The sequence below is a fragment of the Phyllostomus discolor genome, chromosome 8 (genome assembly GCF_004126475.2).
Source record: "Phyllostomus discolor isolate MPI-MPIP mPhyDis1 chromosome 8, mPhyDis1.pri.v3, whole genome shotgun sequence".
NCBI classification, from domain to species: domain Eukaryota; kingdom Metazoa; phylum Chordata; class Mammalia; order Chiroptera; family Phyllostomidae; genus Phyllostomus; species Phyllostomus discolor.
The window spans coordinates 94,877,417-94,901,761 of record NC_040910.2 but is presented as its reverse complement, the minus strand read 5'-3'; the positions used below and the strand labels follow the sequence as shown (position 1 = coordinate 94,901,761).

At 38.9% G+C, this 24,345-nt stretch overlaps 1 protein-coding gene and 1 long non-coding RNA gene across 11 annotated transcripts in view; one reads left to right on the top strand and one right to left on the bottom strand.

Annotated features, from left to right (window-relative positions):
* Positions 1 to 61: 61 nt before the first annotated feature.
* Positions 62 to 1,877, bottom strand: LOC118502191. The gene is made up of 2 exons (XR_004904885.1): positions 1,484 to 1,877; positions 62 to 1,381 (listed from the first exon to the last, which is right to left on the bottom strand). It is a non-coding gene; the product is annotated as an uncharacterized LOC118502191 (long non-coding RNA).
* A 91-nt stretch (positions 1,878 to 1,968) lies between these two features.
* SYNRG (synergin gamma) overlaps positions 1,969 to 24,345 on the top strand; it is a 74,773-nt gene continuing 52,396 nt past the window's right edge. For 3 of the 10 annotated variants that reach the window (XM_036033643.1, XM_036033644.1, XM_036033638.1), the window contains exons 1-5: positions 4,953 to 5,524; positions 7,734 to 7,774; positions 12,839 to 12,960; positions 23,050 to 23,180; positions 24,049 to 24,154. In XM_036033643.1, coding sequence (XP_035889536.1) covers positions 5,412 to 5,524; positions 7,734 to 7,774; positions 12,839 to 12,960; positions 23,050 to 23,180; positions 24,049 to 24,154 — 513 coding nt within the window. In that variant the 5' untranslated portion in view covers positions 4,953 to 5,411. Of the gene's footprint in view, positions 2,125 to 4,946; positions 5,525 to 7,733; positions 7,775 to 12,838; positions 12,961 to 23,049; positions 23,181 to 24,048; positions 24,155 to 24,345 lie in introns of those variants that run through there. The other 7 variants (XM_036033642.1, XM_036033640.1, XM_036033634.1 and 4 more) reach the window with 5 other exon arrangements.

The window sequence follows — 24,345 nt, the reverse complement described above, 5'->3', positions numbered from 1 at the left end:
ATTTATGTAAATGGAGCTTCATTATTACAAGGTGCCAAAAATACTTACAAGCATGTGCTTTTTTGTTGGTTCTAACAGATCCTTGCCTCTATATTCTGAAGGTAAGTGTGCTGCTGCCACCCAGTTGCCAACGGTATGACTTTGAAAAAGTTCTTTCATTTCTCAGAGGTTTTTTTTTAATTTATGAAATTGGGGGTAATACCAACTGTCTCAAGGTCAGAAGTACCTAGCCCTGTGCAAAACATGTAGTAAATTCACAACAAATATTCCTTAAACAAACATATTTAGTTCAGAATATAAGGCTTGATAACAGTTCTTGCCCTTCCAGTGTTAGTGGTTAGGGATAAAGTAAAGGAACAAATAGTGTGACAAAGTCTATGTTAGACATAAGGCCACGAGGCTCAAGTATCACACAGGAGGGCATCTGACCCACACTGGAAATGTCATGGAAAGCTGACATCCTGAGCTGAGCCTTGCAGATAGAACAAAGTATTCCAGGCAGGTATCACATCTGTGATCCTTGATATACTTTTATTTGATTTGACTTCCTCTTTTTTAGCATTTTTCCCTTGTGTAACCACCCATCCTTAAATAAAAGTGGTTACATAAACCTGTAATAGCCTTGGCTTGTCAATGGATTAATACTGAATTTACCACCTTTATATCAGTTGGAAGTAATCTGCTACACAAATCAGTTTCACCTAAAGAAGGGGAGGAAGGAAATTAGTAGACAATTATGAAAGAAGAATGCATAATTGAGTAGTTGGGTCTAGTGAAATGAGCAAGGACAACAACAGATTTTGCATACTGGTCCTGCTGCTTTGCAGTTTATGACCTAAGCAAATTACAGCTTCTTTTAACCTTGGTTTTCTCATCTGTAAAATGCCAATATTATCAGAGACACTGAAAATTTGGAAAAATACAGTAAGTCCCTGACCAGTGATTTGTGCCCAATAAACGATAACTTCCTACAAACTAAGTTCTTGTAAAAGCCCTGAGGCAAGAGTGACAGATAAAGCTAATTATAATCCATTACTTGCTAGTAAGCAAACTAGAGGGCTTGAAAAAGTTTATACTCGACTTTTATATTTTACTTAACAGTTTGATTAGGGAAAAAGCACAGTAAAAATATGCTCAGATTCATAGCATTATAAACTGTTTTCTAAACACCACCATTTTGCCCCTGCTGGCAAGTACAGGTATACTTGCTTTTATTGTGCTTTGCTTTACGGCTCTTCAGTTGTTGCGGGTTTGGTTGTTGTTGTTGTTTCCTCCAAATTGAAGGCCACACCCTGCACCAGAAAGATTACGACTCTCTTTATTGTGATACCCTCTTTTCTGCTGTGGTCTGGAACCAAACCGCAGTATCTCCGAGGCGAAACTGTATGAAATACGAATTACTGGGTGGCATGATGGCAGAACCAAACAGAAGAGGTTTTGTGTGGTTAGGGTTTATTGTTTTACTAAAATAAAATTTAAATACCTTCGGCTTTGGAGTGGATACCAAAAGTAAGCCACTGAGTTCCACGGGGAAAGTGGAGAGCGCTGATCACTAACCGGCTCTGTGAAGGTGTATCCAAGGAACACTGAGGATCCATCTATTCTTTGTGTGCAAAGGTGACTAACAATAAATACCTGTGTACCCACCATCCAGTTTAAAAAAAAACAGGACTCAACCTGCTCTTTCCACTAACCAAGATTATGGTTTTTCGAACGAAGTACCGACGACGCCTCGCAGCTCGACCGCCAGAGTGTCTCTCCAAAGAGCCTTGGCAGAGAATGAATCAGCTTCCCAGGAACGCAGCGGGACACCGCCCCAAACAGCCCCAGAACTAGAATTGCACCTGACGGACCCCCAAGCGGGGGCCGGATCACGTGACGGGGCGCACCGCCCCCTCCGCCCGGCTCGGAGGTCACGTGGGCACAGGGTCCCGCCCCGTCGCCCGGTCTGCGGCGAGGTGGGGGTCTGCTGTTTGCCCCGGAAGTGGCTGTCTTCGGTTGACAGCTGTTAGTAAGGTGGCGGCGGCAGCAGGCCGGGAGCAAGATGGCGCTGCGGCCGGGGACCGGAGCTGGCGGCGGCGGCGGGGCCGCGGGAGCTGGCGCCGGGGCCGCCGGGGGAGGCAGGTGGGTGTGAAGAACCAGGCGGGGACCCGCCCCGCGGCCACCAGCGAGGGGTGTTTGGCGGTTATGGCGGTTATGGGGGCCAGCTCTGACCCTTTTTGCCTTGGAACTGGGGTGCGGGAGTAGGGGCCTCCGGACACCTAGGCCGAAGTGGGAGGATGGAGCCCGGGTGCCCCGCTCCTATTTCCCAGGTTCTGGGGCACTGGCTGCTGCGGCCGTGCCGGGAGCTTGCGCACGCCTCAGGGCGGGGAGCAGAAGAGGGGAAGGTGAGGGTCGCTCGGCTGCTTTGGCACTGGCCTGGGCTGAGTAAGGGAGGAACCCCAGCGCCTCGCTTCTTGCTCTGGCTGGCTCTGTAGCGGCTAGACACTTCCTCTCCAGGCGCTTGACCAGGACATTGGAGGGGAGGGAGGCTCTGAAAAATCTGGTCACAGAGACGAACAATTGTTTTCAAGATGTGTGTGGTACTGTTCTTTTCCCTTGTAGATTGTTCTGTCCTTTTCATTTTAACATAGCAGAAACCGCAGGAAAATCTTAAGACCTTTCAATGAGTAAATAGCGCCCTTGTAGATGTAACTCTTTAAGGCTTGTTTCCTTATTTAAAAAAAAAATCATTGTTAAACAGCCATTATGTAGTTATTAGAACAAAGCTTCTAGACTTTCACTTAGCCCTTAACCAAATCTGCCCTCTGTCTAATTCACCTAATAATTGCTGTGGTTCTCGTACCCAGAACGGTAAGGAAAATGAACATTTGCACCTTGTCATTTAAGGAAACATTTCACTCTAGGAAGTTTTACACTTCTATAAATGATCTAGTCTGATTCTGTTTTGTTAGCCAACACATACTGCCTCCACGTTTGGCGATTAATAGCGTTTTATCCAAAGCATTCTGAATTATCTTTGGGAAACAAAGTGTTCATTTTTTGATATGCAATAATTTAATTTTGGAGTCATGAACCCTACAAAATTGTAGTCTTTAGGTCATCACCTCTTGCAGGTGCTTAATATATATGCTAGAGAAAAGAAAGCAGCCACTGTCCAATAAGCCACCTGTGTGAGCCCTGTTTCCCATTTCCTCTACACATCTTTCACTTAGATTTAAAACTTTTCTTTCTTTTGTTGTCTAATTTCCACTCATTCACTAGTTTTTCATGGATATTCAATATAAGTCAGTTTCTGACTGGGGAAGACAAATATGTAATAATTTCTGTTTCTTTTGTGTATGTGATGACAGTTTCTAAAATGTTCTTGAGCGGCATTAATTTAGTCAAGTATTTGATTAATCATGGCTCCAAGTTCTGGGATAATATAAATGTAAAATGACTTGGTATTCTAAGCCAGGGTTTTTTATTTTTTGTTTTTCTAGGATGTTCTATTTTTTATTTTATTTTTATTTTTTTATGTTTTGGGTGGGAGGATCTCAGGTGAAGAAAGTTGAGTGGATTATTTACCTTAATTAATAGTATTTTAACATCATTGATTCATAAGCATAGACTTTTAAAAAAATTAATATGGCCTGTATTGTGATAGAAATGAGAATGATTGATTTTAAAATTTCTTTCCTCTGTAAAATTGGATTGTAGTAACATCTGCATTTTAAAACTCTAGAGGATATATGGGAGAAAAAGTGGTTAAAATAACTCTTACCTTGAATAATGTATGGGAAATGTTACATGTATTACAAAATTCTGAGCCTGAGAAGCTGTATGAAGAAAGAATATTGTGGTTTTTAGAGAGTAGTGGTGAGAGCTGAGATTATTTTATGAGGTAGCTAATATTATGGTAGCCTAAGAATATATATTTGGGGGGGGGGAACCAGGTAACCTCTCTTAGCTTTTAATAGAGAAAATCCATGAACTATAACTTACCATTTTCTTAGATATTTGTCCCTGTTCTAAGAGACTAAGCAAAAAGCAATGACATTTTCCAACTTTATTAATATTAGCCTACTTTTGATTGGTATCCTGAATGGGCTACTTGAGAATAAATGGTAGAGTTGTATAAAGGGCAGAATTTACCCAAGAGATAAGAAGTATACATTTTTTAAGTCAAATACTACATAGAAAGAATTGCAAGGTCTTGAGTAGTTTGTGTCCTACTAGGGATATCATTTATAAGCTTGTCAGTATTTTTCCTGCTCTTTTATAAGTTCCTTAAGGGCTTCCTCATCTTTTCATCGTTTGCTGTTTCTAGCACATTTTAGCACATAGAAAAGCCATTCTGTAAATATTTGTAGACTCAAGCTACATTGAAGGCAAAGAAGAAGCAGTATTTCCGCAGAGCCTCATTTGGAGGAAGAGGTCAAGAGGTGGTCATAAAGGTGGGAATGACTAGTGGACAAGAAAGTTGTGCTAACCTGGAGTGGTCCTTGAATATAAACTAAGGAGGGAAAGAGGGAATCAGAGCATAGCTTTAACCTTAGGAGTGGTTATTAAATGGTCCTTTAGGAAGTTGCCCCTCACCTGTGCTATATGAGATCCATTAGGAAGTCTCATAGGAGTCCAGGCCTGACGAGTGAAGGCTGATCTAGGTTAGTAGCAAAGGTAACTACAAAGAAGAGCGAATGAAGTAGGCAAGAAGAATGAATGTGACAAGCGGAGCTCACAGTTCTGCTTTCACACTGCACATCAGTAAGAAATAGTTGAAATCAAATTGTTAGTTATCTTGGTGCCAAGCTTTTTGCCTAACTTTTCTGCCTTATCTTGTCTAACCAGTCTTGAAGCATGTTGACAGTAGTTGTCTAAACATTTCAGAGAGTCATGTGAGTGATACATAGGTCACTAAGTAGTTTGGGTTGCTAAATCATTACTGGAGTAAGTCATGTTCATCAGTGATGTTCTTAAGTTAGTTTTTATTTGTTTGTTTTCGAAGTAACCTTTATACATCCATTCTTGTCTATTTGGTCATCTATGCTGGGACCTTGGGAAACTTGTGATTCTGTGCCCTCATTTGACAGAGGGGCAACAGGACAAGACGGTGAAGGGGGTTCCATACAGTTTCTGAGTCACTTTATGGCAGAGCCGGAGTTTCCAGCTTTTACTTAGCCACTGAACCATATTGGTCATTGTAATCTTTGAGACTGATTTTGAAAAGTCTCGACAGGTTGATTACTTAACTGTATTTCTCCTAAATTTATCAATCTCAGTATGTGAGTAACTTTTAAAAATACTGAGAACTTCTGAATTTCAACTTGAAGTTTAAACATTTTATCCAGTTAACACATTATTTACCGTACTTCCTTCTTCCTGAAATGTGGTGGTTCTTCAGTTATAACCAACTCCCTTAGTTCCTGATGACCGTTCCCTTCTCAGCTGTCACTGTGAGAATTCTCCAAGGTTGTCCTTTGTTGCCTTGTTACTATACAAGCACATTCCCTTGGCTATTTCATCTACAATTAGAGCTCAGGTTTTTTTTTTTTTTTACCTTTATTTAAAAGAGCCTAGCTAGATTGACCTAGACCCTTCTCCTGAGCTTGAGTGACTTTTCTGATTGCCTGCCGAATTGCTCCTCATGGACACACTACTACCATCTTTCTCCCCAGACCGACTCACATTGGCTTCCTGTCTCCGGTCAACAGCATCAGCACTCTCGCAGTTCTCAGGCTCAAAATCTTAGTATCATGTTCTGCTCTTATTCTGCTTTTTCACTACTGTTCCCCATGCTGGCAGTTGTCCAGTCCTGTTGATTCATCCTTTTAAATCACTTTCACCTCTTCTTTGCCCTTGCCACTATTCTGGTTATGGCCCTTTACATTTCTTTTAAGATTAGGGATCGTCTTCTCTGCCATACCCTATTACCAGGGAAACCTAAAGCACATTTATGATTATTAGGGAAATGCAAATGCAAATCACAATGAGATACCACTTCATGCCCTTTAGGATGACTATCATTAAGAAAGCAGAAAATAACAGCTGTTAGTGAGGATGTGAAGGAATTGGAACCTCCATGCCTTGCTGGTAGGAGAATGTAAAGTGGTGCAGCTGCTATGGAAAGTTTGGTAGTTTTTCAAAAACAAACATAAAATTACTATGTGACCCAGCACTTCCAACACTAGGTATATGCCAAAAAAAAAAAATTGGAAGAGGCAACTCAAACAGATACTTCTATACCAATGCTCATAGCAGCATGTTCACAACAGCCAAAAGGTGGAAACAGCCCAAGCGTCCATCAGCAGATGAATGGATAAACAAATGTGGTATGTGCATATATGGAGTATTATTCAGCCATAAAAAGCAATGCAGTTCTTATACATGCTACTACATGGATGAACCCTGAAAACATGCTAAGTGAAATAAGCCAGATACAAAAGGACAAATTTTATATGATTTCACTTAATATGAGGTAGCTGGAATAGGTAAAGTCATAGAGATAAAAAGTAAAATAGTGGCTTCTGGGAGTTGCGGGGGAGGATTAGACCCATTAGACAATGGGTACAGAGTTTCTATTTGGGATGATGAAAATGTCTTGGAATGGATCGTGGCATGTTTTACGGCATTGTGAATGCACGTATCTAATGTCACTGAACTGTACACTTAAAAATGGTTACAGTGCTAAAATTTTATATATATTTTACCATATTTAAAATGCTCTGTCTTTATATAATGTTCAACATAAACATTTTAAAGGCCTTCTACAGACTGTTTACTTTTCTGATTCTGTATCTTATACCATATTTTGCCATGTATAATGTGCTCCCATGTATGGTGCACACCCACATTTTTGGCCCAGACTTTTAGGAAAAAATGTTTCACTTTAATTTTTTAATTCATTTATTTATTCATTTATATTTAAAAACAAAATCGATGATCATATTCCAGGGTATTATCTTGCATACAGATATCATTATTGTTTTCTAGAGTTACACTTTTAATGCACAAGCATAAATAAAAGAATTAAAAACGTATATAGATACGGAATTAATACTACCCATGTATAATGCACATCCTTATTTTTCCCTCAGAAATTCGGGCAAAAAAAGTGTGCATTGTATACGGTAAAATACGGTACTTAACCTTAAGTCTTATCTCTGAACACATAGCTCTGACCTCAGAGCTTTTATGCTCAAACTATATAGTGTGCCTCCCTAAGATGCAGGTCAAAAGATACTTCCACAAAACTTATAAGATATAGCCCATGAAATTAAGTCTTTTTCTTCTTATTCCTATTAGTATTTTGGACCTCTCACAGCACTCAGCACCTTCTGTCTTATGATAAAGTTATTTGCCTGCACCTGTCTCCAACAGGACTGTGAGTTAATTCACTACTTTCATGTGGTAGGCACTCAGTGTGCACTGAATTGAATCTAATTCAAATCCTCTCATTTTAGGGATGGGGAAATTGGAATCCAGGGAAGTCACACAATGACAGCACCAGGACTAGCTTCAAGGCCTTCTGTCTTCTAGTTTAAAAAATTTCCTCCTCTGTTACCAGGCTGCCTGTCATGATGCCTGTGGATTTTTCACTCTCTATTGGTAGCGATGATTGAATATTGTACTGCAGAATACATGCCAGGGCCCTATCTACATTTTTTCATTTATGTAGAAAATAAATGGCATGTTTTATTTGAAATCTTTGTACATATGAAGATCCCAATGTATTTTTGTTCTGCTTTCAGCTTCATGTTTCCAGTTGCAGGTGGAATAAGACCCCCTCAAGGTAAGTGACAGGCTAAGTTTATTTTTCATTATTATGTTTCTGACTTGGAGATTATGTGGGTAAAGAGAATTTATTGTGCCAAACAGAGTAAAATTTTCCTATAGTCTTGAATATATATGATATCTTCTCTTAAAATTTCTCAAAAATTATGTAATTTGAGGATTAATAAGAATCATTTCTCATTTCTCCCAAACTTATTTAAACATTGTATTTACAGCCATGACTGGTGTGGCTCAGTGGGTTGGGCACTGTCCCTCAAACTGAAAGGTCGCCTGTTCAATTTCTAGTCAGGGCACATGCCTGGGTTGTGGGCCAGGTCCCCAGCTGGGGGCATGGGATAGGCAATGATTGATGTTTCTCTCCCTCTCTCTCTAAATAAGTTTTTTTAAGTTGGCCCAATTATTGTTTAATCAAGTAATTCAATAAATTTACAAGGTAACAAGATATTATTTAAAATTATTTTCCAGTTTTTTACATTTTATGAACATGTGTTTCCCTTTTTTAGTAATTTTTATTGTATTTTTCCGTTACAATGTAGCCCTCTTATGTTCCTCTCCCTCCTGCAATCACCACAGTGTTGTCCATGTCCACAAGTCCTTTTTCTTCGATCCCTCTACCCCCTAACCTCCCCTCCACCCTGATAGCTGTCATCTTGCTCTTTGTCTATGAGTCTGTCTCTGTTTTGCTTGTTAGTTCAGTTTGTTCTTTAGATTCCAGATATAAGTGAAATCATACGGTATTTGTTTTTCTCTGACTGGCTTATTTCACTTAGCATAATTTTCTCCAGATCCATCCATGCTGTCATAAAGGGTGAATCTTCTTTTTTATAGCTGGGTAGTATTCCATTGTGTAAATGTCCCATCGTTGTTTTATCCACTCATCTACTGATGGACACTTGGGCTGCTTCCATATCTTGGCGATTGTAAATAATGCTGCAATGAACATAGGGGTACTTATGTTCTTTCAAATTAGTGTTTTGGGTTTTTCTGGATATATTCCCAAAAGTGGAATCGCTGGGTTAAAATGCAGATTTCTTTTTAATTTTTTGATGTATCTCCATACTGCTTTCCACAGTAGTTGCACCAGTCTGCATTCCCACCAACAGTGCACTTGAGTTCCCCTTTCTCCACATCCTAGCCAGAACTTGTCTGTTGATTTATTGATGAGAGCCATTCTGATAGGTGTAAGGTAGTAGCTCATTGTGGTTTTAATTTGCATTTCTCTCATAATTAGTGATATTGAGCATCTTTTCATGTCTATTGGCCCTCTGTATGTCCTCTCAAGTCCTTTACCAATTTTTTAATTGGATTGTTTTGGTTTTTTTGGTGTTGAGTTTTGTATATTCTTTATAAATTTTGGATATTAACCCCTTATCAATTGTATTGGTGAATATGCTCTCCCATTTTGTGGGGTTGTCTTTTCATTTTGTTGATGGTCTCCTTTGTTCTGCAAAAACTTTTTAGTTTGATGTAGTCCCATTTGTTTATTTTTTCTTTTGTTTCCCTTGCCTGGGGAGATATGTCAGATAAAAATATTGTTACTAGCAATGATTAAGATTTTACTACCTTTGTTTTCTTTCAAAAAACATGTTATTGACAGATTATTATTTAACAGTTGACAGAGATGGAGACTTTGAGAATGAGAGAATTAAAGAATTCTCTAAATGACATCTTTTTCCTTCTATCTAGTCCCTTCCTAGATCAGCAATTTTCAACCTTTTTCATCTCACGGCACACACAAACTAATTACTAAAATTCTGCAGCACACCAAAAAATATATTTTTCTCTGCTCTAACAAAAAATAGTTATAATTCTGACTTATTCACACTGGACAGCTATTGTGTTGGCTGTTGTAATTTTTTTATTTGGCAATCTAAAGGAAAAAGAGGTTAGTGCCCCTGACTAAGTAGTCAGGTAGTACATGTTTTAAACATTGTTGCAGCACTGGTTGAAAATTGCTGCCATAGATGGTTAGCTCCATTGAGCAGGGTATGTGTCTGTCTTGTGCTTATTAGCATATTCAGCATTTTTCACTACCGTATTTTCTCTATATAAATTTGGTCTTATTATAATACATGATTAGAGATCACATATTCTGATTCTGTTTAAACTATTTTTAGTCTCAGTTTTATCCCTCGCAATTTCTCTCTCTCCTGTCATGGTTGCCGACCAGGGACCACCAATATCAGTTCTGGCTTTCACTTCAAGGAAACAGCAATGAAGGAGTACAGCTGTGCCACCGGGACACGACATGGAAGGGAGGAGATGTCTGCCTCTTCCCCTCTTTCTTCTTACTTTTCTCTTTCCACTGTGCCCTCTTTCTCTCCACACACCAGGCCGCTTCTGAAAACTGGCCCTTCTCACGATGCCAGTGTTGACTGCTTATGGTAGACTTGCTAGAGAAACAGACTCCGAGGTCACTGTTAGAGATGAACGATAAAGAGCTGCTCAGTAGCAAGCGGTCAGTGGCTTATACTGTTTTCCATTAATAATCAGTGATGGAGGTTGAGTTTCAGGTAAATTTTTCCAAGGATCAGTTGTATTCTTTGCATTGTACTCTCATTATGCATTATTTAAGCCACCTGTAATTTGATATGTCCCAGATTTAGATAAAATGGTTTGAGATCTTTTTTTTCCCAAGATTTATTTATCTATTTTGAGAGAGAGGAAGGGAGGGAGAAAGAGGAAGAGAAACTTCAGTGTGTGAGAGAAACATCGTTTGGTTTGCCTCTCACATGCCCCCAACCAGGGACCTAGCCCACAACCCAGGCATGTGCTTGACCAGGAATTGAACTGGTGACCTTTCAGTTCGTGAGAGAATGCCCAACCCACTGAGCTACACCAGCCAAGGTGAGATCTTTTGTTCTTTAAGAAGGCATTACAATTATGTGTTCGTTATCATGGTTTATATTTCATTTTTATAAACTTTGAAGTAAAAATCTATATATGCAGCAAAGGAATAGGACAAGAAGAGGTCCCAAAAGATTCTCTGAAATTTTTTTTCTGGAATTTGGATCTGTTTTAGACATTTTTTTTCTTTTTACAGTGTATGTTAGAGTGGACTTCTTGATCATTTGAGGGCTTTAAATTATGCATGGACTATTTCTGAAAGCATATGCAAGAAACTGACAGCAAGAGCAGTCATAAGATCATGAGTAGGTAAACAGGAGAAAGGAGAGAAATGAGACTTATTTTTCACTTTGTATACCTTTATACCTTTAAATGTTGTACCAAATACTACCTGAGTTACCCATTCAAGAATTAAATAAAGTTAATTAAAATAAAACTTTACATCCAAAGGAATAAGAGGAAAAACATCTGACTATGGTTTTATTCAGCCTGTGCTTTATAATTCTCCATGACACCTTAAGGCCTTTGCATTTGATGTTCCTTTTTCTGGAATATTCTTTTCAAATATCCACATGGCTTTCTCCCTTACTTTTTTCAAGTCTTTGCTTAAATGCTACCCTATTGGCAAACCCTTTTCTGACTATGAAACAGAACCAGTCTTTTCCCTAACTCTCCCTTCCCCCTCACCCTGCTTTATTTGTTGCCCTGCCTTTTATTACCACCTAGCGTATACTTATTTTTTTATTACTTATTTCCTCTGATGGCAATGTATGTTCCATGAGGGCAAAGACCTGGCTTTGTTCATTGCTGTGTCCTTAGAATGGTGCCTGACATGGGGTAGGCCCTCAAACACTTGAATAAATAATTGAATAAATAAATGAATAGCTTACCACTAATACACGTTACCTACAAAAGTGGATGTTCGTGCTCCTGAAATTAAACCATGTATAAATAACCCCAAAGGCTCACAGAACACATCAGATAAATGTGGTATGTTGTACTAGACCTTTAATTTTTCAAATCAAAATTTGATTAAAAGCTTCTTACAGTAGAACCAACATGGATATAATATGTGATAAAATGCAAAATTAGATTGAAATCTGTGTTCAGGGTATGTGGGGGTTTTGTTTTGCTCACTGTTGTATACCAAGTATACATGATGAGCGAACTGTGTCTAAAATGTGGTAGGTGTTTAGTATTTATTAAACTCCAGAGGGATATATCTTTACTCTCCACTGCTCTTGGGGGTACTTCATTGGAAAAGCTTGGGATATACTATACGCTAAGTCATGCCTTCATGATAGTTTTCTTGCCATTGCATTATATATTTTACATCCCTGTGGTGAAAGAGAAGAGGAATATAATTTCTTTAAGCATCTTAGGTATTATATAGTTTTACAAATCAGAAACCGAGGAACAGAAGTTAAACAAGTTGTTCAAGGTCCCAAAACTAGCAAGTGATGGTTCAGTTGGCATCCCTAGTTCATGCTCTTAACCATTATTGTATTAGTTACATGCTGCTACATAAAAAATTAACCCAAAACTTTACAAATTTTATTATTTCACCCTGTGTTTGGGGTCCGGTTTATGGGAGGGGCTTCACTGGGCAGTTTCGGCACAGGACTAAAGTGATTGCAGTAGAGACGTTAGCCAGGGCTGTAGGCATCTAAAGGTTGAATGGGGCTGGAAGATCTGTTTCCAAGATGACTCACTCACAGCACTCACAGAGATGGCAAATCTGTGCTGCCTTCTGGCAAGAGGTTTCAGTTCCTGGCCACATGGCTTCTCCATGGGACTTGCTTGAATATTCTCCTAAGGAAGCAGTGGTTTTCCCTAGAGGAGGTGATCCAACAGTCCAAAGAGGACGCTGCAGTGGTTTTTGTGAACAAAGCTGTCATTTCCACAATATCCTATTTGTTATAATGGGCAGCCCTATTCAGTGTGGGAGGGAATGACACGGGTAAGTATGCCCCAAAATTCTGTGAAACAAGTATTATTATCTTCCTTTCGCAGATGAAGTTTTATAACTTGCCCAAGATCACATAGCTAAGTATGATGGAGTTGGAATTCACACTTAAGTCTGTCTCACTCCAGAGCCTTTGCTTTTTCCGCTAACTCTGCCACCTTCCAAGTAAAAAGTCCTTTGGGTACTTAGAGTTTTAAGAAAATACACTTTAGAACACATTGGCTTTAATACTACCTTTGTGTTTTTCAGCAGGTCTGATGCCAATGCAGCAACAAGGATTTCCTATGGTCTCTGTCATGCAGCCTAATATGCAAGGCATGATAGGAATGAATTACAGCTCTCAAATGTCCCAAGGACCTATTGCTATGCAGGTACTTGCCTCTTTAGCTGATTGTATACAAAATTATTGATTATTGTTAGATGTCTATATACTAATAGCTACATATTAGGACTTTAATGTTATATTTAGAAATAAGTATAGTCTACATGTTAGGTGGCTTCCTTCAAAATAAAATGAAGATATATTCATAAAAGAGAGAAAAAATAAAAGATAAATAATTTGAGGAAAATCTGGTGACTTCTCTATGACTACTGGCTTAGAAGAATTTTAGACTGATATCTTGGAAAACCCAGGGACCTGATGGCATGAAGTAGCATTGTTAGAAGTAGCAGCACAGCTTTCATGGAAGGAACAGTGTCATTGTTCAGAAGGCTCAGAGCTTTCTTTTTAAAGTTATCTAAACCCCATAACAACTTTTTAAAGAGATGGTATCCCCATTTTTCTGATGAGGAAGCTGAAGCCTTGTGAGGATGCTCACAGCATAGTCAGCCAGAAGTTGAACCTAAGTCTTTAGTCTGCTTATGCTTAACCATATCACACATTGAATTCTCTCTTAAGATAATTAGGGAGCAGGTAGGTTAAAGCAGTGGAATGACACAATTGGATCTGGATTTCAAAAAGATCATTCTGGCTGCTGATTGGAGAATGACTGGAGGCAAGGGGGCAAAAGTGGATTTAAGAATCATTAAAAGACTGTTGTAGTGAGAGCAGCTGAGATGTTGGCTTAAATTAGGGTGGTAGCAGAGGGATGGAGACATGGATGTTTTGAGAACCACTTAAAAATAAAATCAATTGGACTTGCTGAGTGTTTGGTTGTTGAAAATAAAGGAGATGGTATCAAATTGATTCCTCATTTTCCACATGAGCAACTAACTGGGGTATCAGTTACTGGTTGGTACATATTGTTGACTTTGGAGGACACATGAAACTTCAAGTGGGGCTGTCCAGAGACAACTTAAAAAGTAAACTCTGGTCATTTTTCACTCTGGGTTGAAAATTATAGATTTGAGAGTCATATACACATAGAAGGTAATTGATTCTATAGAGTGAATAGAAACATTTAAGAATACTATAGATGGGCCCTGGCTGACGTGGTTCAGTGGATTGAGTGCCAGCTTGTGAACTGAAAAGTCACCAGTTCGATTCCCACTCAGGGCACATGGCTGGGTTGTGGGCCAGGTCTCCAGCTGGGGGCATGCAAGAGGCAACCACACATTGATGTTTCCCTCCCTCTCTCCCTTCCCCTCTCTAAAAATAAATAAATAAATAAATCTTAAAAAAAAAAGAATACTATAGATGGAAAAAATAGTCCAGGATAGAGCCTTCAGCATCTCAACCTGCAAATAAGAGAGTGAGACAGATGCCACAGGATTTCACTTACATGTGGAAGTTAAAGAACAAAATAAATGAAAAAACAGAATTGAAACAGACTCATAGATACAATGAATGGACTAATGGTTCCCAGAAGGGAAGGGATTGGGGGACTGGGTGAAAAAGGTGAAGGGATTGAAAAGTACAAGTTGGTAGTTACAAAATAGTCTTGAGTGTCTAAAGTAGAGCATTGGGAATATAGTCGATACTGTAATAACTATATATGGTGCCAAGTGGGTACTGAAAATATCAGGGGGAACACTTGGTAAAGTATATGCTTGTCTAACTACTATGATATATACCTGAAATGAATACAAAATAATATTGAATAAATTATAATTGAAAAATAAAATTTAAGCCCTGGCTGGTGTGGCTGAGTGGACTGAGCGCCAGCCTGTGAACTAAAGGGTCGTTGGTTTGACTCCCAGTCTAGGATACATGCCTGGGTTATGGGCCAGGCCCCCAGTGAGGGCACGTGAGAGGCAGCCATACACTGATGTTTCTCTCCCTCTCTTTCTCCCTCCCTTCCCCTCTCTGAAAATAAGTAAGTCTTTAAAAAATAAAAATTAAATTAAAAACATAGTATATGGCAACAAATGAAACAAAATAATATTGAATGTATACTATAATTCAAAAATAAAATTTTAAAGAAGTTAAAATCAATTAGTCAGTCTTAAGTGAGTGAGTTGCCAACACAAGAGATTGAAGAGAAGCAGCCACAGCAGAGGGGAGGTGAATTAAAGAACAAAACATGGGTTTTTGGTAGCAGACCCAAGTTCAAATCCCAGCTTTGTCACTTACCTATAAAACAGAGAAGTAATAATACCTTGGCAATATGGTTGTAGAAAGGATTGAAGGAATTATATAAAGCACTTAGCATTTGGGTGTATAGGACGATGCTCCAACCAACTGAGCCACCCAGCCAGGGCAGAATTTTCTTCCTTTTTAAGGCTGAATAATAGTCCATTGTATGTATGTACCCACATTGCTTATTCATTCATAGATTGGTGGACACTTGGGTTGCTTTCATGTTTTAGCTACTGTGAATAATGCTGCTATGAACATGGCTATACGCATGTCTCTTTGAGACTCTACTTTCAGTTCTTTTGGGTGTATACCTAGAAGTGGAACTGCTGGGTCACATGGTAATTCTATTTTTAATTTTTTGAGGAACCTCCGTACTGTTTTTCCACAGTAGCTATACCATTTTACATTCCCACCAACAGTACAAAGAAGTTCCGATTTCTCTAAATACTTGTCAACCTTGTTGGTTTCTGGTTTGTTTGTTTGTTTTTTTATAGTAGCTTTCCTAATGGGTGTGAGGTGATATCTCAGAGGGGGAATACAGTGGAAGTAAACCTGTTTGCACATGGACTTGAAGTTGACTTTCTGTCATCTGATGGCCCAGGGAAACAGGTCCTGAATTTGGATTCAAGTGTTCCAACTTTGCAGTGCCTCCTGGTAAAAATTTTGCTAGGTATCTAACAAAATCCTCTTCAGAGATTATACCATTCCTTTAGCATAAATATGTTCCTACAAATAAATTTCTAAACACAGTGTTCAATGCACAAAACCACAGAAACAGAACAGCAAGGATGAGTACCAGTGGACATATAGACAACAGAAACAACAATCACAAAATCATATCAGTTATGGAAATAGCAGACAAGACTGTGGCACAACTATATTTTCTATGGTCTAAGAAATACAAGCTGAATTATAAAATTTTGACAGGGAACGTGAAATTATAAATGAATGACAGCAGATTTGAATAAATAAATAGAAATTTCAGAATTAAAAAGTGTTAAGCAAAAGAACTCGGGATGAGTTTAACAGCAGATTAGAAATGGCTGAAGAAAAAATTAGTGACCTGAAGATAGGTTAGCAGAAACATCTAAAATATAGTATGACAAGATTAAAAGATAAAAAGTATGTGGGATTTTAAATCTACAGTGAGAAGGTTTAACACATATTTAGTTGGAGTCCTTGAAAGCAAGAAGGGGTACTGACTACGAAGTTTCAAGGACTATTGAAAGACATATTGATAAACAGATTCAGATAGCCTAATAAATTCAAGCAAGATTGTATTAGTTATCTAATGCTGCATAATAAATTGCCCTGAAATTTAGTGCCTAAAACAACAATAAACAACACTCAGTTGCTATGGGCCAGAAATTGGAGAGTAGCTTTAGCTGAGTGGTTCTGGCCTGGAATCTCTCATGAGGTTTTTAGTCAAGAAGTTGGCTGGGCTGCATTCATCTGAAAGCTTTATTGGGGCTGGAGGATCTGCTTCCAAGATGTCCCACTCAGTGGCTGGCAGTTCAGTGCGGGCTGTTGGCAGGAGCCTTAGATGGACTTCTAGTCCCACATGGACCTCTCCAGAGTGAAGGATTCAAGAGAGGAAGGTGGAAACTAGTCTCTTTTATAAGCTAGCCACCCTTGATCATGTCCCCCAACACCAGGACTATATTGGGACTATGACACAAGGCTATGAGTATCAGGCAGTGAGAATAAGTAAATATAAATCCTCATCTCCCAACACACAGAGAAACTGCAGGAACCAAAGACAGAGAAAATCTCAAAAGCAGCCAAAGGGAAAAAATGGAAGCCAAAAGACATTGGATGATGTTTTCAATGTACTAACTGAAAATAACTGCAGCCTTTAAGAATGAAGGTAAAGCCATTTTTTTCCAGAAAAAAAAAACTGAATGACTTTCAATAAATGAAATTCTAAATAAAGTAGTAACAGAAGGACCTTAGGCAAAAGAAGAAATGATCTCAGATGGAAAATCAAATGCAGGAAAAATATGAAGAACAAAGGAAGAGATACATATGTGGTGAATCTAAATGTATATAGTCTCTATAAAAACAATAATGTTTTCATGAACTTTTAAAAAAGAGAATTAAAATACATGTAATAAGCCCTGGCTGGCGTAGCTCAGTGGATTGAGTGCGGGCTGGGAACCAAAGTGTCCCAGGTTCGATTCCCAGCCAGGGTACATTCCTGGGTTGCAGTCCATAACCCCCAGCAACCGCACATTGATGATATTCTCTCTCTCTCTCTCTCTCCCCCTCCCTTCCCTCTCTAGAAATAAATAAATAAAATCTTAAAAAAAAAAAAGAATTAAAAAAAAAACATGTAATAATAGTATGTAACTTGGGGGAGGCTAGTAAATGGAATTAGTGTTTTAAGATCATTGGATTCTATGAAAGAAAGAGATATTATCATTAGACTTTGGTAAGTTAAGAATGTATGCTGTAATTTCAAGGGTAACAATAGGTTATATACATACTTTATAACCAAGTAAAGGTGAAAAAAGTAGAATGGAGGAAAAATAGCCAATCCAAAAAAAAGACAAGAAAAAAAGAAACATAGAAAAAGAAACATAGAAAAAGTGGGACAAATCATAAAATAAGGTAGTTTTAAACCCAAATATATCAATAATTTTATTAATGTTAATGGTCTAGAGGATTTGTTTAAAAAGACAAAATTCTAGCCCTAGCCAGACAGCTTAAGTTGGTTAGAGTATTTCCTGATATGCTAAGGTTGCGGGTTCAATCCCTGGTCAGGGCACATATGAGACTCAGTCAGTGAATCCATAAATAAGTGAAACAACAAATTGATGTTTCTCTCCCCCCGCTTTCAAATCAGTGAACTAAAAAAAATTAAAAAGACAATATCATACTTAATGCTTAGAAGGAACACATTTGAAACACAAGGATACAGGAAAGTTTAAAGGAGAGAAAAAATAGATAAATACTGAAAACAACCCCCAAAAGTGATGTAGCTAAAGGAAAATTAGACAAAAATATACTTTAAGGCAGAAATTCTTAAAAGCCTACCAATAAAGGTGTCTTTCATCATGATAAGAGGTTAAATTCACCAGAAAGATATAACAGTTTCACATTTGTATGCACCTAATAACTTGGCCTTAAAATGTATAAGATAGAAACCGACAGAATGACAAGGAAAAAGACAAATCCACAATCTGTAAAATCATAAGTTTAAACAAACTTAACAAGGTTGAATAATGGGTAATAGTACACTGTTCCCCCACCCCTAAATTGCAAAATATACTTTCTTTTAAGAAAACAAAATATTTATTAAAAATTAACCATATACTGGCCTGTAGCAATTCTCAAGAAACTTCAAAGGACTGAAATCCTATATAGTAGTCCTCACAAGACAGGCCTATATTGGGGATCCGTTTGAGATTTATGGTGAAAAATTTAAAGTGAGTCCTCAAGGTTTTTCTCATCAGTGAGGTTCAGTGGCTTAGGTATTAGGATAAGAGGACATTAATTGACTCTAACCAGAGGTGAGGTTTCCCAGGGGACCATGCCAAAGAAGCAAGGGCATTTAATATTGAACTCTGGAGTCTACACTGGGCAAGAAGAGAAGTGAGGTCATGAAGATGGTGGGTAACAGGAAAGTTGGTAAGATTAATGGATGGGAGGCATTAATGAGACAGGAGGATTGCTGGGGCATATGAACTGGAAGGACAGGGGTGGTGGTTGAGTGTGGGGAAGCTTATCAGGATGATACATGTCTAAGTAAATAGAACAATCACATTAACCCAGCATACACAAGATTAACATTGTAGATATTTATCTTCAAACACCATTTTAAATATTTGCATTTTGGAATTATATGTTAAATCAACAAGACTGTGAAACACTACTAGTCATTATTTTCATCACCTATCTATTTCCCTTATAGGTGGGAAAAGGATGAGATTTTCAGTTTTTGTAATTCCCAAATAGTTGCTTAATTTAAAGTGAGTTATTTTAACACCTTTTTAAAAAAGCAAATCTAGGAGTTCTGGCCAAGGTGGAGATGTAGGTAGACACACTGTGCCTCCTCGCACAACCAAAATAAGGACAACATTTTGGAAACAAAATAACCAGAACTGACAGAAAATTGGATTGTATGGAAATTGGACAACCAGGGAGTTAAAATAGACACATTCATCCAGACTGGTAGGAAGGGTGGAGTCGGGTAGCAGGGCAGAGAGGGGTCACAGAAAAAAAAGTGGTGGCACCAGGCGCACAAGGCACCCTGGGCACGCAAGACAGCAACAGGCAGACCCAGTGAGGTGGCGATTGTGAAGCAAGGCACTGCGCACAAGGCGGCTGGCTGACCGGGCGGTCCCACATTCTCGCGCAGATAAACCAGGCAAAACTGGGGAGCGGGACAAACCATGCAACCTAGGGTCCCAGCACCATGAAATAAAGCCTCAAAACACTGATTGGAAACACCTGTGGGGGTTGAGGTGCCGGGGGAGACTCCCAGCCTCACAGGAGAGCTGATTGGAGAGACCTATGGGGTCCTAGAACATGCACAAGCCCACCCACATGGGAATGAGCACCAGAAAGGCCTAGTTTGCTTGAGGGAAGCGGCCGAAAGGACTGAAATCCAACAGAGAGCGGAGCAAGCCCCATTGTTCCCTCTCTGCCCCCTTCCCCACATACAGTGTCACAACCCAGTGACTGGGTTGCCCTTCCCTGGTGAACACCTAAGTCTCCACCCCTCATACATAACAGGTGTGACAAAACAAAACAAAAAAAAGGCCCAAACGGAAGAACAGATCAAAGCTCCACAGCAAATACAACTAAGTGACCAAGTGATAGCCAACCTATCAGATGCACAGTTCGAAGCACTGGTGATCAGGATGCTCACAGAATTGGTTGAATTTGGCCACAAATTAGATGAAAAAATGAAGGCTACGCTAAGTGAAATGACGGAAAATGCACAGGGAACCAATAGTGATGGGAAGAAAACTGGGACTCAGATCAATGGAGTGGACCAGAAGGAAGAAAGAAACAACCAAACAGAAAAGAATGAAGAAATAAGAATTCAAGAAAATAAGGAGAGGTTTAGGAACCTCCAGGACATCTTGAAACATTCCAACATCCAAATCATAGGGGTGCCAGAAGAAGAGGAAGAGGAAGAAATTGAAAACTTATTTGAAAACATAATGAAGGAGAACTTCCCCAATCTGGCAAAGGAAATAGACTTCTAGGAAGTCCAGAAAGCTCAGAGAGTCCCGAAGAAGTTGGACCCAAGGAGGAACACACCAAGGCACATCATAATTACATTAGCCAAGGTAAAAATGAAGGAGAGAATCCTAGAAGCAGAAAGAGATAAGGGGACAGTCACCGACAAAGGAGTTCCCATCAGACTGTCAAGCTGATTTCTCAAAAGAGACCTTACAGGCAAGAAGGGGCTGGAAAGAAGTATTCCAAGTCATGAAAGGCAAGGACCTACATCCAAGATTGCTCTATCCAGCAAAGCTTTCACTTAGAATGGAAGGGCAGATAAAGTGCTTCTCAGATAAGGTCAAATTAAAGGAGTTCATCACCACCAAGCTCTTATTTTATGAAATGTTAAAGGGACTTATCTAAGAAAAAGAAGATAAAAAACATGTATAGTAAAATGACAGCAAACTCACAATTATTAACAACCACACCTAAAACAAAAACAGAAACAAACTAAGCAAACAACTAGAACAGGAACAGAACCCCAGAAATGGAGAACACATGGAGGGTTAGCAACAGAGGAGTGGGAGGAGGAGAGAGGGGGAAAAGGTACAGAGAATAAGTAGCATAGATGGTAGGTAGAAAATAGACAGGGGGAGGGCAAGAATAGTATGGGAAATGTAGAAGCTAAAGAACTTATGACACATGGACATGAACTAAAAGGGGAATGTACTTGGGAGAGGGTGTGCAGGGTGGAGGGGAATGAGGGGGAAAATGGGACAACTGTAATAGTATATTGTATACAATACAATAGTACATTGTATTGTAATAGTATATGTAAACTAGCAAATAAGCAAATTTGCTAGTTTATCACTTTGTTTCCATTAAATCTGTGTGCTCATGTGACTTCTGTCACATCAAAACCAGTATTTCATGAATACGTCACCTTTTGCTCTAGAACTTACCTTGTTTAGCATAATGGTGGGCTTATCCCAGCACATACAACTCTTCTTTTTTTTAAAAGATTTTATTTATTTATTTTTAGAGAGAGGGGAAGGGAGAGAGAAAGAGAGGGAGAGAAACATCAATGTGTGGTTGCCTCTCACACACCCCAAACAGGGGACCTGGCCTGCAACCCAGGCACATGCCCCGACTGGGAATTGAACCAGCAACCCTTTGGTTCACAGACCGGCACTCAATCCACTGAACCACACCAGCCAGGGCCCAGCACATATGACTCTTGACAATTATTTGAGAATTTAGCTGGAGGGCTGAACATAACTTAAAAGCCAATGTACTGATATTTTAAGAACATGGTACATATATAAGTGAAGTCAACTGCCATCTTTGAGCATTACCACATTTTAAAATAAGGCTGCATATTTGTAAATGAAGTGTTTAACAAGGATCTATATTTTTATTTATTTTTTAATTAAAAGTAATTTGTATTTCCAAAAAAAAAGTGTTAGGATGCTTAAAATCAAGACTTCGGAGATGATGAAGTAACTGGGTCTGATAATCAAGCTGGAATGGTATGTTGGACATGGTTGTTGTGGGAGGTCAGAGACCCGAAAGGCCACAGTGTTAGATGAGCCATCCGTGTGATTATTGGTACCACAATGTCACTGAGTGCAGTGTAGGAGTAGAATGGAAGATAGCAAGGTTCTGAAGACTTCAGCTGAAGAACGAAGTAGCTGAGGATCAGTAGATGACATAAATAAGATAGGATAGTAAATGATGAAATCTGATAGCAAGAAATTAAAATGTATTCAGGTCTTTGAAGGAGGACAGAGGAGAAAAGGTTCATAAGCAGTAAGGAGGAATATTCCCCATCTGTAGGAAATGTGGGAGAGCAGCAGTGATCTCCGAATGAGAGGGCTTCCAGGGGCAGCCAGGTTTTCAGTTAGGGGGTGGCGGGGGCGGGGGGAGGATCTTTTAAGGAAGAGGTTAAGGAGTAGAATTTTCACTCAGTAAAAATTAACCTTCCATTATCATTGATATCTCATTATTTTTATAAAGGTTAGTAACTTTTTAAAAAAGATTTTATTTCTTTATAGAAAGATGGGAAGGAAGGGAGAGAGGGAGAGAAACATTGACGTGCGAGAGAAAGATTGATTGGTTGCCTCTCGTATGCCCCCAACTGGGGATCTGGCCCACAACCCAGGCGTGTGCCCTGACCTGGAATTGAACCGATGACATTTTGGTTTGCTGAATGAAGTTCAACCCACTGAACCACACCACTTAGGGCTGATGTATCATTTATTATTGACTAAATACAGTTTATTTACAGTAAAAATTTGGATATTAGGCCTGTGATAATGAATGTGAAAATATTCATTATTCATACATGTTGGAAAAGCTTGTTTAATCTCATTTGTGAGATAACTACCATGTAGCAGTCTCTTATCTACTACTGGAAATAAAGACTTGTAAGATATATCTCTTCTCAAACAGTGGGCATTAGTAAGCTCACCAGAATGTAACTTGGGTGTATGTGTGCTTCCCTACACACTCAGCCTGAAAGATTTACACACACACACCCTCAGACCATTAGCCATGGTTGTCTCTAGGACAGTGAAGGAAGTGAAGGGAGTGAAATATTAAGGGGAACTTTCAATGTTTAGCCTATGCTCTTTGAACCCTTTATTGAAATGCACTTATATAGCTCATTAATAAAAATATTAAGAAGAATTTATGGAAGTTACAGTTTTTCTTTGTAGTAATTAGAAGGAGAAATTGTGTTTTTTGAGCCTTCGTCCTTTTCTTCTAGGCAGGGATACCAATGGGACCAGTGCCAGCGGCAGGAATGCCTTACCTGGGACAAGCGCCATTCCTGGGGATGCGTCCTCCAGGCCCACAGTACACTCCAGACATGCAGAAGCAGTTTGCCGAAGAGCAGCAGTAAGGGACCTTGGGATTCAAGGATAAAAAACATGATAGCTGTTATTTTAAACATTTCAAATGTTCTCTAATGCAAATTCAAAACCCAAATAGTCATGTTGTCTTTAACACTCTTTAAAATACTTTTGCTATAAGTTTAAAGCCAGAAGGGACCTTAGAGATTCTCTGATTCAACCCTCTAATTGTACATCTGGGGAAAGTGAGGTCCAGAGAAATGAAGCCATTTGTGAGTCCAGGTTACACAGTTACTAGCAAAGCCTGGACCCAAAGGCAGGTCTCCTGACTCCCAGACAGTTGTTCTTTCTCCCATATGACATGCCTTCCCAAGAGGAAGTTTCTTTTTTAAATGCAGAACAAAAGTGTTTTTATTTTGTCTACCTCCCGGTCTGTTTTTTGACGCTGCTTTTCAATGCAAAAGATTGTCTTGCAAATTAGACAAATTCATTTCTGTAGTTTAGGTAAATCATTTTTTAGACTCATAGACAGAGTCCAACACAAATAATTCCCCTTTTTTATTACAAAATCTTTTATCACAAAATCATAAGCATGTAATTCTATAACATAACTATCACACTTGAGTACACCATATGACATTTTAGAGGAAGTGTTCAAATTAAAACTATAAATTATTACACCCATATTATTACCCTACCAACCACACTCAAGCAGGCATTTTACTTCTGCCAGACCCTGTATTTTGAAGTTAATATAGTGGGGAAATAGGACTGTCATAAAAAAACTAGATATAATTAGCAGAGACATTTTTAGTTCTAGAAATGTAAGATGATATTGTTGAAATTGTCAGTAGAAATATGAATGTAACACAGTTGATAATCCTTGAAGCTTTACTAGAATGTTTTTCCTCCAGAAAACGATTTGAACAGCAGCAAAAGCTCTTAGAAGAAGAAAGAAAAAGACGTCAGTTTGAAGAACAGAAACAAAAGCTCAGACTTCTGAGTAGTGTGAAACCCAAGGTAATATATTCTGCCACCCCTCCACCACAGCACACACACACTCCTGCATGCGCCTCTTCTCACTCATTCAGTAGATCTTGTCAACTAGCAGCCAAGCTGAGGCTGTGGTTGATTCATTTTAGTTTACCAAAATCCGAAAGTAAACGATTTTTCCTCTCCTGTAAAAGACACTGTGTTGTTGAGGGAATGAG